This window comes from Macaca fascicularis, chromosome 9 (assembly GCF_037993035.2).
Source record: "Macaca fascicularis isolate 582-1 chromosome 9, T2T-MFA8v1.1".
Taxonomy (NCBI): domain Eukaryota; kingdom Metazoa; phylum Chordata; class Mammalia; order Primates; family Cercopithecidae; genus Macaca; species Macaca fascicularis.
This window is the reverse complement of record NC_088383.1, coordinates 18,879,845-18,893,951: the sequence shown is the minus strand read 5'-3', so window position 1 is coordinate 18,893,951 and position 14,107 is coordinate 18,879,845. Positions and strand designations below refer to the sequence as shown.

Genomic DNA, 14,107 nt, shown 5'->3' with positions numbered 1-14,107 from the left:
CCACCATATTCTCTCTTCGAAGTCTCAGTAAAATTTGGCGTAAATACCCCCAGAGGTTAAATGTGAAGAGAAATGAAGCGAACTTTATCTGAAATGGAAAAGAGCAGATTACCTGAGGGATAAGGTGGAGCAGAGCATCCCCAGACAGTGTCCCGACGGCCAAGCCCACAAACAGCTGTAAGATAAGTCTGTAGTTCTCCTCACAGCTGTGGAAAAGGACCAGCGCTGTCCCCAGCATGGAGCCCAGTGTGAGAAGGGTGACAGCCACCGTGCTGTAGCCATATTCTAAGTCAAAGGAGATCATAAACACAGTAAGTGCCCAGTGCCCTCCATTCCGGCCTCAGTTGGCAAAAATGCCAGAAGAATCAGTCTTACAGTAACAGCCAGTAGGGATATGGAATTTTTAAATAAGTGTTTTGTTTTTATTTTGAGACAGGATCTCTCTGTCACCCAGCCTGGAATGTAGTGGCGCTATCATAGCTCTCTGCAACCTCCACCTCCTAGGCTCAAGTGATCCTCCTACCTCGGCCTCCCAAGTACCTGGGACTACAGGTATACACCGTCATGCCTGACTCATTTTCTGTTTTTGTTTTTTTTTTTTTTTTTGGAGAGATGGAGTTTCGTCATCTTCCCCAGGCTGGTCTTGAACTCCTGGATTCAAGTGACCCACTCCTCTCAGCCTCCCAAATTGCTAGGATTACAGTTGCGAGCCCACTGCTCCCAATTTGGAATTTTTAAATAAGCGTCTTGTTGTTTTTGTTCTTTTTGAGACAGGTTCTCACTCTGCTGGCTTGAGTTGGGCTGGCTTGAGTTGGGGTGCAGTGGTGTGATTATAGCTCACTATAACCCTGAACTCCCAGGCTCAAGTGATCTTCCCACATCAGTTCCCTGAACAGTTGGGATTACTGGCAGGTGCCATCACGCCTGGCTAAGCTTTTATTTTTAGTAGATATAGGGTCTCACTGTGTTACCTGGGCTGGTCTCAAGCTCCTGGGCTCAAGCAATCCTCCTGCTTCACCTCCCAAAGTGATGGGATTACAGGCATGAGCCACAGCACCCAGTCTTATGAGTGTTATATGCAGTAAAAAGTTTTTAAATTTTTAACAAAAAGAATGAACAGATTTTCTATGGTCTAAATGTTTGCATCTCCCCAGAATTCACGTGTTGAAACCTAAGCACCAAGGCGGTAGGTTGTATTAGGAGGTAAGGCCTTTGGGGTGTGATTAGGTCATATACTCTTCACCCTGTTGAATGGGATTACGGCCTTTATAGAGGGCTGAAGGGACTGGAGTTCTTCCCTTCACCAGTCCATGAACCAGGAAGCTGACCTTCACCAGACACCGAATCTGCTAACGCCTTGATCTTGGACTTCCCAACCTCCAGAACTGTGAGAAATAAATGTCTGTTGTTTATGTAAGCCATCTGTTTGTGGTATTTTGTTATAGCATGGACTAAGACAAGACTTTCTTCAAATAATCCTGTTGTTTGGAAGTTACTCTGACTACCCCTTACTAAAAATTGTTGTGGCAAGCCAGGACTGAGCTCACCTCCAACCCTCAAAGAAATTAATTTCTCTCACTTGAAACTACAACATCCACTGACAGTCACTAGTAACAATTCTCACTTAATCATATCTTAAACTTCTCAAAGGCAAAAATGTAGCTCTTACATAGGAAGCGTAAGGTTTGGCCCTGTTGTAGACCTATGTTTGTGTACAAAATGAGTACACGTTTTGGAAGAACTTCCTTCCAAAAGCTGTCTGAATTATTTGTAATGTCCAGAATGATATTATTTTCAGTGACTAAAATGAGTGATGTTATTGGTGATAACTGACCAATGAAAGTGTTACAGTTGATAATAAAAATCTGAATAATCTACATTTTGGATGATTGCAACGATTTTTATAATATTTAGAATTTCATGTTTCTAGGCTTCCTTTTTAAAAACATTTATAAAGTATAATTTGTAAGGTTATTCAAAAGAAAAACATATATATACACACATATGTACATATATATGTGTGTGTGTGTATACATATGCTGAGGTCATTCCACAGATATATATGTGGAATCATATATATGTATATGACGGGAGAAGAAATAAAGGAGAAAAGGGAAGAGATAAGATTAAAAGAGAAGGAGGAAATGGCTTTCAGAGTCAAGTACAGATAACATAGAGATTTTCATCGGCTTGTGGATATTCAAAGCAAATGCTTATTTCTCTACCTATTTAGAAATTACTAACAAGTCATGGCAAACTAGTTAGTAAACAATGAGGAAAGCTAATTACGAAATTAAACTGTCACTTTCTTCAGTGACTATAGATATATAATAAGTTAAATCAAACAATCCTGGTGTCAAAATACTTAAAATTCATTGCAATTAAAAAAAAAAAAAAACTATCGTCTTAAAGTTTGTTAAAGTAGAAAATATTTCATTCCCATCATTCTTGCATTTTTCTAAAAGGTTCACTCTTTAAATTAGATCATTTTATTTTATTTCCTTTTTTGAGACAGAGCCTCACTCTGTCACCCAGGCTGGAGTGCCGTGGCACAATCTCAGCTTGCTGCAACCTCTACCTCCCAGGCTCAAGCGATTCTCCTGCCTCAGCCTCCTGAGTAGCTGGGACTACAGGTGCCCACCATCATGTCTGGCTAATTTTTGTATTTTTAGTAGAGACAGGGTTCCATCATGTTGGCCAGGCTGGTCTCGAACTCTTGACCTCAAATGATCCACCACCTTGGCCTCCCAAAGAGCTGGAATTGTGGGCATGAGCCACCAGGCCCAGCCTAGATCATTTTAATAATATAATTGGTAACAGAAAAATAGTCTTCTGAAATTAAGAGGACCTTTACTGAACTGTAAGTTCTAAATTACCCAGGGATCTAATATTAAAATAGAGTTGGTAGTGTACTCAGAAGAGGTAAAAAACTTTTAAGCATCTATTCCCATACCCCCACTACCACATTTTCATTGCTATGGAATCTCTATGAAATGGTTTAGAAGCAAGGTGAAATGAAGAGTTGTTCTTCTATGGATATAGAATTTTAGTTTTGCTAGATGAAAAAGTTCTATTATCTATTGCACAACAATGTGAATATACTGAGTTGTGCAAATACAAATGGTTAAGATGGCAAACTGTATGTCATGTATTGACCAGACACCTACATCATCATTTCTTTCATCATTCTAATGTAATAAAAATACCCATGTTATAGAAACTTCCCTGAAAATCTTCAACCAAGTTTCATATCCCATTCTTCCCCAAATAGACTCTATGTGGAAATGCCATTCTTTTCTTTTATTACATAAATTAAAGATATTTGAATATTAACATGGGCACCTGGACATCTAATAAAATTTAAAGCCGTCCCATTTGAAAAGTGGTAACTGCAAAAGGCCACAAAATGCCCAGAAAGCACAATGACAAATCAGGGTATGACATTTCCCAGGCAAAAGGCAAAGTTGAAACTTCTTCAGTTATTTTGCTACCCCCCACCCCTGTGGGCTCCTACCCATGCAGGAAAATGAATTTTTCATAACTTCAGAGGTTAGCAAATCTTTTTAGATTCTCTATGGGTCGTATTTCACTGGATTTCATGTAGGAAGGACAGCCTCGAAACCATAAAGTATCTGACCTATGGTCACAGGACTCTGCTAATTTACCCCAGGTCCCTGCATAGGTGCCATGAAGTCTTGATTGGCGTGAGGCAACTTGCAGACAGGTTCTAAAGTTTCCCATGATTACAATAGAGCTTGACCTGGCCACTAAATTCTTAGCCACTTCTGAGCAGCTACTCTGAATAGATCTGAAACTTAATTTGTACATGGCCATAAAACTCCTGGAAATTCAAAGGTGGTGCTTAGTGGTTGAGTTTCAGTATACGGACAGTATTTTCTTAATAATGTCTCCCCAAGTCCTCCTCTCTTCAGTGTGATATCATACATTTCTATAATTTCAAAAGAACTTTTGAAATTAAAGCCTTTCCCTATTCACATAATGCAACATTTTCGATTGAGGACAGGGATGTTTTCCTAGGTTTTTTTTTTTTTTTTTTTTTGAGATAGAATCTCACCCTGTCGCCCAGGCTGGAGTGCAATGGTGTGATCTTGGCTCACTGCAACCTCTACCTCCCGGGTTCAAACGATTCTCCTGCCTCAGTCTCCCGAGTAGCTGGGATTATAGGCGCCCACCACCATACCCAGCTAATTTTTGTATTTTCAGTAGAGACGGGGTTTCACCATGTTGGCCAGGCTGGTCTCGAACTCCTGACCTCGTGATCCGCCCACCTCGGCCTCCCAAAGTGCTGGGATTACAGGAGTGAGCTGCCGCGCCAGGCCCAGGTTCTTGTTTTTAAGACAGGGTCTCTCTATCACCCAACTGGAATGCAATGGCATTGTCATAGCTCACCACAGCCTCAAACTGCTGGGCTCTAATGATCCTCCCGTCTCAGCCTCCTGAGTATCTGAGACCACAGGTACGTGCCACCATGCCTGACTAATTTTTCTTTTTGTAGAGATGGGGTCTCTCTATGTTGCCCAGGCTAGTCTCAAACTCCTGGGCTCAGGCAATCCCTCTGCCTTGCCTCTCCCAAAGTACTAGGAGACACTGCACCTGGCCTTTCTAGATTCTTTTTTTTTTTTTTTTTTGAGACGGAGTCTTCCTCTGTCACCCAGGCTGGAGTGCAGTGGCACAGTCTCGGCTCACTGCAAGCTCCGCCTCCCAGGTTCATGCCATTCTCCTGCCTCAGCCTCCCGAGTAGCTGGGATTACAGGCGCCCACCAGCATGCCCAGCTATTTTCTTTGCATTTTTAGTAGAGATGGGGTTTCACCACATAAACCAGGATGGTCTCAATCTCCTGACCTCGTGATCCAACCGCCTCAGCCTCACGAAGTGCTGGGATTACAGGCGTGAGCCACCGCGCCTGGCCTCTTTCTGGATTATTTAGTGAGTGTGACATGTTGGGATGTTTCCCAGGAAGGCTATTCCCCAGAAGTGTCTAGAAGTTCATTCGAGAGGAGATACAACTTTTTTCATAGGTCTTAATTTCAAAACCCTTTTCCGAGCAGCCTATACATTCCAGCCCCAAGCCAGGTGGTAGGAATGTCAACATGCCCAGGGATGCTCCTAGGTGCCACCGTGCTGTCTTCATCCGTGTTCTGAGCCTCACTGAATGACCACCAAGTGCTGAGTTATTTAGCTGCTCACTATTAATGAAGCTCTTTTTCTCTTAGTGAATGTGGAATCTTAGATATTTAGGCCTGGCATGTTTTTGTTCACCTAACATTTTCAATTAAGCCTCTTGATGTTACAGAATCCACTGTGAGTTAGAGGTGGGTAGCTGAACAGCTCAGCTATGATTGGTATTGCAGGTTATCTCAAAGAGAAAGAAACACAGCTCTGAGAAAATAATGTATCTAAGGCCCTCATATCAATGGTAAGTTACTTGTCACATTTTTACTAGATAACATGGATTGTTCTCAGACAACCATTTTTTTTTTGTCTTTTAAATATACAGAGCTTTAAATTTACTGAAGACATTTTTGTCCACGTTATCCCATTTGAACCTCACGGGTACCCAGTGAAGCCCTCAGAGAGATCTCATCTATTGCAATGACTCAGTGGGATACAGGTAACTGCACATAATGATCCCTTCCCTTCCTGGGACTGACAGCTACGTCTGGGAGGCTGGTATCTCCCTGGATGGGTCACCTTCATCCCACAGCAGCCCACTGAGCTTTGGTTTCTCATAATGTGTTTTCATTTTTTATACATGCCATGATGTGAGAAAGGCAGCCCTATAGGATATCACTGCTTTCTACTGGGCTGGAAAAGAAACCATCTTGGGGAGAAATTGCTTAAGATCACGAAGTATCTGAGGAAAGAAGGCGTGACTCAGTTCTGCGATCCAGATTCCAATGCTATTGCTTTCTCTTTTACCATGCCACCTCTCAACTATGGCCTTTTATGTTGATCCACGATTGAGTCAACTATAGAAGGCATAATTAATTCATATAAACCATATACAAATATAAAATATTCATTGAAGAGTAGTATGTATTGTGGTTAGAAACAAGGACTCCAGGGCCAGCTTGCCTAGGTTTGAATGGCAGCTCCATCACCTCCCAGCTGTGTATCTTTGGGAAAGTCACTTAATCACTCTGTGCCTCAGTTTCCTCATCTGTAAAATGGGAATAATAATATCTACCTTGTAGCATTGTTAGGAGGATTAAATGAGTTGATAAATGTAAAATGTTTAGAACTGTGCCTGGTATATAATAAGTATCCTGTGTTTACTATTATTATTGCATACATTGTGCACATCAACTTTCTGAAGGAAGATCTAGAACTTACTCTCCAGAGTGGTGGGTGGCAGCTTTGCTTGTTGGTCCTTGGGCAAGTGGCAGGAGCAGCTGAGGAGTTGCTGGATGATCCCTGGACTCATTTGCTTAAAGTCCTCCTTAGAAATGGGTGAGAGGCTCTTCTGTAGAAATATCTCCACCAGCTGCCTAGCAGAGAAGCAAGTCTGTGTGAGGAAAACATATAACATTGTTACTAATCTCAGCATATTTAAACTAGATTCTCCACCAGTTGTCATTCTTGAGGAGTGAATTCTAGATGGAATGGCTAGAACACACACATGAAGCCCGTATGACACGTGTTTCCCTGCAAACTTTCAGCTACATGTGATTCCTAAGGATATTTTAAATCTCTGACCAAAGTCTGCAATATCTCATTTTCATTCTGAGCATTATTTCGTACGAGTTTTGCACACTTTTTCTTTCCCAGAAAGACACATTGTGTTTTACAATGTGTTGAGTGGTGTTCTAACCAGCAGCCTTAGGATACTTTGATGTTTTTGTTCTTTTTCAATGAGGATAGATTTGTGTTAACAAAGACTTCATACAATAAACAGAAGTCCTACGGTAATGAGGTCACTGTCTTTAATACTGTTTGATTTAGTCAGCCTGTGTAGGAAACGTGTACTTTCAGAAGTCCTAAAAGTAACGGTAAAATTTTTGAAAGTAAAGCTATGTCAACCAGCTGCTGTGTAAATACCAAATGATATAGCTACCTCTCTCAATTGGCATCCCTTCTTCACACACACACACACACACACACACACACACAGTTGAAAACATCATTATTTCTTACTGACTTTACTAATTTTTACCTAAATCTGTACAATTTGTTTTCATACTGTATAGGCATATTTATGAGAGAGAAGAATAAGTAAAGAACAAATGCCACAGTCTCTAAAAATGGCCACAAGACATTTGTCCATCTCAGAATAAAGGTTGACATTGTCAAAAATTACAATTTAGAAGTTTTAATAGGTGAATGAGAGTGGTATGTAGTTTCGCTCTCACAAATGGATGTTTTCTATTGAAATAAGACCCTGATGCAATGTCTTTGTGATCTTTAGTTGCGATCAGTAAGGTATTGTTTTAAAAATCAGTGGTTTGCAAAGCTGAGTTGGTGTGCCACGCTGTATAATTTAGAGATGTTTTAATAAAGGCACTTTGCTAATCTGTAAATAATGATGACACAGTTGCTGTTTGTCTTTTTCCCCCACATAAAAATCTTTAGAGATGATTTCATGGACAAAAAGTTTTATCTTGATCAGGAAATGTTTGGGTGCATGGAACAGAACCCACTGAAATCAGAAAATCAAGAGGGGATTGTATTAGAAAAGCACAGATGGTCTCAAAGAATCCAGGGACTGAAAGAATGCCCACACTTCATAAGGAATGACAACTTGAAGCTGGGAAACCAAAGATGCATGATCTCTGCCCACAACCTTCTTCCCACCCCCGCCCTCCACTCCCTCCCTGAGCCGAGTATTTTCTTGTTCCTGTTTCCCTCTCCATAGATCTATTTCCTTTCACAGTTTGGCCCTCTCTCGTAAACTCACGGCCATATAAGCCCCAACTCTAAAGTGACTTTTCACTCCAAGAGCCCAAGAATGCTGCATCTCTAAGTCCTGAGAGAGATCTGATGATTCAGCAAAGCCGCAGATGGTATCTCTTGGGGTCAGGAGTCCATTTAGTTCAATCGGTTTTGCCCAAGTAGTAGGAGATGGAATAAAGATGTTCAAACATGGGTGCCAACCTCACTCCTGTGGGTGAGGAAGGCATTTCTCAGTAAGGGATTGGGCAAGAACTCCAGAAAGTTTCTGCTACAAAAAGCATCCACAGAAAGCTAAACTTGTGGGTTTTTTCCCTTTATCAAAATAATGTACGCCAAAGACAAGATTCTCTTTTGCACCACTTGTTATTGACAGAATTTAATTATTTCATCATCAATAATATTGACAAAAATAAAAGGACACTGGCAACAAACTTTTGATGATAGTTTCATAATACAATTCCTATCAGAAAATGCCTGACTGGTGAATAAAGGAATGGAGAAAGAAACAAGAAGAGAATACTATGCACCTTCCTGCAATTTGTTGTCAAGAAGTTGAATAGTTTCTAGTTTTAGAATACCTTCTCACAGAGTAAGTTTATTCTATCACAAACTTCTGTGCCCTTAATCTTCGCTTGCTGCTCTTGTGCCATTTAGGTCATTAAGTTTCTTCTGAAATCACTAACATAAATGTCCTTACTGGGGACTCATTATATTCTATAAAATTTTGAACATGACCTATTTTTTAAAAAGAAAATGAATATTTAGATTATGCAGGCAATAATCTTTAAAATATCTTTATTCCTTCCTCTGTAACTTTGAAATATGTTTGTACTTGTGTTGATGTTATCAGATTTCTATGGAAGCTTTACAAACATATTCAAAAGCAGTGGTTTCTAATCTTTAGTTTTGAGAATTACTTGCAGGGCTTGTTAAAAGACAGAGTTCTGGACACTACTCTTGGGGTTTATGATTCAGTAGATTCCGGGTTGGGGCCTGAGGATGTACATTTCCAACAAGTTCCCAGGTGATGCTGCTGCTGCTGGCCTAGGCACAACCCTTGGAAAACCATTGACCTAATAATATAGGCAGAGTCCTCAAATCTGGTGTCCCACTTTAGAACCCCATCAGGAATCACAGAGAAAGACATGTGTTGGAATAGAGAAGAATTATTGGAGAAGAGATTGTGTTTGTTTTGCACAGAAAATGATTATCAGCATTCTTAGAAGATGCATGCCTTAAGTAACCCCAAAATTTTAAGAAATAACCTTTATTCTTTATTCAAATAAGATCTCCACGAAGAGACCCTATTTGCTCTCTTCCTGAGAGTTGGCCCTAATTAAGGAAACTTCAAAAACATGGATTAATAAGGAAATCAACTCTTGTCACCTGCAGTTGAATACAGTAAACATGAGTTTGAAAGAGTCGGCTGCAACAGATGCCTTTTATACATGGCAGAAGTAACAGAAATTAACTTTTAAGATACGTAATAGAAAAATACGTGCCTATTTTTGTTCAACATTGTATCTCTCGTGCCCAGGATGATTAGTGGTGTGCATAAAATGCTCAATATGTTTTCTGAATTAATTATTAATTCATTTGATCTGAACTCAAGGGAAGAAAAAGCAATATATTTCATTCCCCTATATACTTTGGCTTTGTTTTTATGTCTACAGAGATACACTTTAGAGAAAGAAAACTGTAACTACGTGTGGAACTAGAATATTTTTACTTTTCATGATAATACACAATATTCTTTAAGTTTTCTACAACTCTAGTAAAACTTTCACAGCTGGGCTTCCTTTGACAGTAGCAAATACTTGCATAAGAGAAACAATGGCAATACCTGATCCCAGGAAATTGGGCCATCCTCAGACTCTTCGTCCATGGATGAAGAGAAATTAGAATAGTCCTGATCAGGGGTTATTATGCTGTTTTGTTTCCTTTGAAGTTGATGGATTTTATCCTTTTTGATACAAGTACTTCTGGTCCAGAGAGTGTTGAGGAGTTGGTCGAGTTCTAGAAATTTCATATAAAATCTGGTGTCACATAGAATAGATAAGTTCAGAGTAGTCACAATGTCACATAGCTACAGCATAGATATTCCCTTACAAAGAATTCTTATCATTTTTAAGCCCTAGAGATGATGGAATGGACATTTCCACCAATGAAAATGCCTTCCATGGCGGAGCTTGCAGTGAGCTGAGATCTGGCCACTGCACTCCAGCCTGGGCGACAGAGCGAGACTCCGTCTCAAAAAAAAAAAAAAAAAAAAGAAAGAAAATGCCTTCCATTGAGTCAAGTATTTTCTTTTTCTATAAAAATGTAAATTAAAGATGAAACTGGCCTTATCCTTAGGAAATTATTCCCTGGAGGCATTATACATCCATCGTAGATTAATTATTACTTTAGTCAAGTCAATCAAATTGTTTTCCTTTTAAGTGTATATGCAAAAGAGAGAAAAGTCGTGAAAGGGATAAAAGATTCTAGAAACAAACTAGATCTTGTTTTCTAATGCAACTATGGTATGGCAGTCAGTTTAAAGATCGCAGATTAGTTTCCCTCAGTATAGCTCTAGGCTTTTAAAAAATAATTTGTACAAAGAAGAAATAAATATAATAGTAAATTTATATGGATTTATGCATCTTCTTACTTATGATTAAAATGGAATTTTCCTAAATGTTATCAACAGTGATAGAAATAAAAAGCAGTCAATAAATACATCTCAGTATTTCCAGATGTTGGAACTAGCAAATATAGACTTTGAAGGAGCTATTATGTTTAAGGAACTAAAGGAAATTATATTTAAAGAATTAAAGGAAAGTTTGACAATAATAAATCAATTAATAGCAATTTTTAATAAGGAAATCTAAATTATATAAACGTCCAAATGAAAATTCTGGAGTTGAAGAATATTGAGACAATAAGTGAAACAAAAAGTTTACTAGAGGAACTCAACAGCATATTTGAGAGGGCAGAAGAAACAAATCACTGAACATGAGTATAGATTAACAGAAATAATTCATTCTAAAGAACAGAAAGAAAAAAGAAAAAGAACAAGTGTCGGATACCTGTAACAAGAGCAAGTGTACCAATGTATACATATTGGCAGTCAGAGAAAGGAGAAAGAGAAAGGATTAGAAAAAATATTGGAGGAAATAATGGCCAAAACTTTCAAAATCTGATATAAAAGCCTGAACATACATGCTCAAGAAGCATATCAAACACCAAGTAAGATAAATACAAAAAGATTCACACCCAGATACATTACAGTCAAACTGCTGAAAGTCAAAGACAAAATCTTGAGTCCTGGCCTGGTGGCTCAGGCCTGTGATCCCAGCACTTTGGGAGGCTGAGGCGGGTGGATCACCTGAGATCAGGAGTTCAAGACCAGCCAGGCCAACATGGTGAAACCCCCTCTCTACTGAAAAAAAAAAAAAATACAAAAATTAACCAAGCTTGGTGGCAGGCACCTGTAATCCAAGCTACTCAGGAAGCCGAGGCAAGAGAATCGCTTGAACCCAGTGGGTGGAGGTTGCAGTGAGCTGAAATGGCACCACTGCACTTCTAACCTCGGCAACAGAGTGAGAATCCATCTCAAAAAAAAAACAAAAACAAAAACAAAAATCAACAACTACAACAGAAGATAAAATCTTGAAAGCAGCAAAAGAAAATGACTCATCACTTACATGGGAACATGACTACAGTTAATGGCTGACTTCCCATCTAAATAATGGGGACCAGAAGGTAGTGAAATGATATATTCAAAGAGCTAAAGAAAAAAACTGGAGGAGACAGAGCAAGATGGCAGAATAGAAGGCTCCACCAATCACCTCCCCACAAGGACACCAATTTAACAAACATTTACACAAGAAAAGCACCTTCATAAAAACTAAAATTCAGGTGAGCCCTCATAGTGTCTGGTTTTAACTTCATATTACTGAAACAGGCACTGAAGAGGTAGAAAAAACAGTCTTGCATCTCTGGCAGCAGCAGTGTGGTGCAGAGAGCATCTCTGGGCACTGACAGTGGGAGGGCACAGAAATTGTGAGGCATTGAACTCAATGCTGTCCTGTTATAGCAGAAAGGAAAACAGGACCAAACTCAGCTGACATCCGCCTATGGAGGAAGCATTTAAACCAGCCATAGCCAGAGGGGAATCCCTGATCTTAGCAGTTAGAACCTGACTTCCCCCACAAGCCTTGCCACCTCAGGCTAAAGTGCTCTGGGGTGCTAATAAACTTGAAAGGCAGTCTAGGCCACAAAGACGGCAACTTTTACATGAGTCCTAGTTCTGTACTGGACCCAGAGACACTGGACTTGGGGAGTGCGGCACATGACCTACAGAGACACCAGCCAGGACAATGCTGGCATTATCCCTTTCCCAACCCCAGGCTGCACAGCTATCATCCCAAAAGAGACTTCTTACTCCCACATAAGGAAAGGAGAGGAAAGAGTGGGGAGGACTCTGTATTGCATCTTGGATACCAGCTCAGCCACAGCAGCAGGATGGGGCTGTGGTTAGAGTTGCTAGAGTTGCAAGGTCCTGTTTTCGGGTCCTAGCTGTCAGACAATATTTCTAAACATTCCCTGGGCCAGAAAGGAACCTGCTTCTTTGAAGGGAAGGACCCAGTCCTGGCAGGATTTGTCACTTGCTAACTGAAGAGCACTTGGACCTTAAACAACCAGCAGTGATACTCAAGTACTATGTCAAGTGCCTTGGGTGAGGCTCTGAGATTTGCTGTCTTCAGGTATCAGCTGAGCCACAGTGTGTTAGAGCACCAAACAGACTCTTAGAGCCAGGGGGCAGTCCCAGATTCCAGGACTTGGCTCTTGGATGGGATTTCTGGACCTGTCCTGGGCCTAGGGGAGTCCACTGACTTGAAGCATAAGTCCAAGGGCCAGGCAGCATTCACCAGAAGTTGATTCAAGAGCCCTTGGGCCTTAAGGGAACATTGGTGGTAGTCTGGCAGCCCTCCCCATGGACCTGCGGTGGTGTTGGCCACAGGGTAAGGCTCCTCTGCCTTCGTAAAGCGGAGGGAAAAGTAAGAAGGACTACGTCTTGTGATTTGAGTGCCAGATCAGCTGCAATACAGTAGAACACCAGGTAGACTTCTAAGGTTTTTGACTCTAGATCCTGGCTCCTGTATGGCACCTCTGGACCTTGCCGGGGAACTGGGGTAACTTGTATCTCTGAAGAGTGGAGCACAAACCTGGCTGGCTTCACCACCTGCTGATTGTAGAGTCCCAAGGCCTTGAGCAAACATAGCCAGGGAGTGGTTACAGTGGGCCTTGGGTGAGACCCAGTGCTGTGCTGACCCAGTGTGGTCATAGTGGTGGTGGGCACAGTGGTGCTTGTGTCAGTCCACTCTCAGTTTCAGGTGGCTCAGAACAGAGAGTGAGAGACTCCATTTGCTTAGAAAGGGAAGAGAACAAGAGTCTGTGCCCGGTAATCCAAAGAATTCTCCAGGATCTTGTCCAGGACCATCAGGGTGATACCTGTATGAGTCTGCAAGAACTACAGTGTTACAGGGTTTGGGGTGCAGATACAGCAGATCTGTATCCTAAAGCAGATACAGCATAGATCATACACCTAAGTCCTTCGGACTATCTGGAAAGCCTTCCCAAGAACAGTGGATACAGACAAATCCAGACAGTGATGACTACAATAAACACCTAACTCTTCAATGCCCAGACACAAACAAATATCTACAAGTATCAAGATATTCCAGGAAAAAATTACTTCACCAAATGAATTAAATAAGGCACCAGGGAACAATTCTGGAGAAACAGAGATATGTGACTTTTCAGATAGAGTATTCAAAATGGCTGTTTTGAGGAAACTCAATGAAATTTAAGGTAACACAGAGAAGGAACTCAGAATTCAGATAAATTTAACAAAGATAGAAATAATTTAAAAGAATCCAATAATTTAAAATAAAATATTTTAAAATATTAAATAGTTAAAAAATAATTTTAAAAATTCTGGAGCTAAAAAGTGTAACTGGCATACTGAAGAATTCATCAGAGTCTTAATAGCAGAACTGATCAAGTGGAAGAAAAAAATAGTAAGCTTGCAGACAGGCTATTTGAAAATACACAGTCCAAGGAGACAGAAGAATAAAAAAAAAAAAAAAAAAGCACAACTACTGAATCTAGGAAACAGCCTCAGAGGGGAATATCTGAGTTATTGACCTC

At 40.4% G+C, this 14,107-nt stretch overlaps 1 protein-coding gene across 6 annotated transcripts in view; it reads right to left on the bottom strand.

Annotated features, from left to right (window-relative positions):
• The window catches only part of SLC39A12 (solute carrier family 39 member 12), an 80,595-nt gene that overhangs the window by 46,421 nt on the left and 20,067 nt on the right, over positions 1-14,107 (bottom strand). For all 6 annotated transcript variants that reach the window (XM_005564744.4, XM_045399649.2, XM_045399650.2 and 3 more), the window contains 3 exons: positions 9,756-9,928; positions 6,356-6,527; positions 113-285 (listed from right to left, as the gene is read on the bottom strand). In XM_005564744.4, the coding sequence (XP_005564801.3) occupies positions 113-285; positions 6,356-6,527; positions 9,756-9,928 (518 nt within the window). The remainder of the gene's footprint in view (positions 1-112; positions 286-6,355; positions 6,528-9,755; positions 9,929-14,107) is intronic.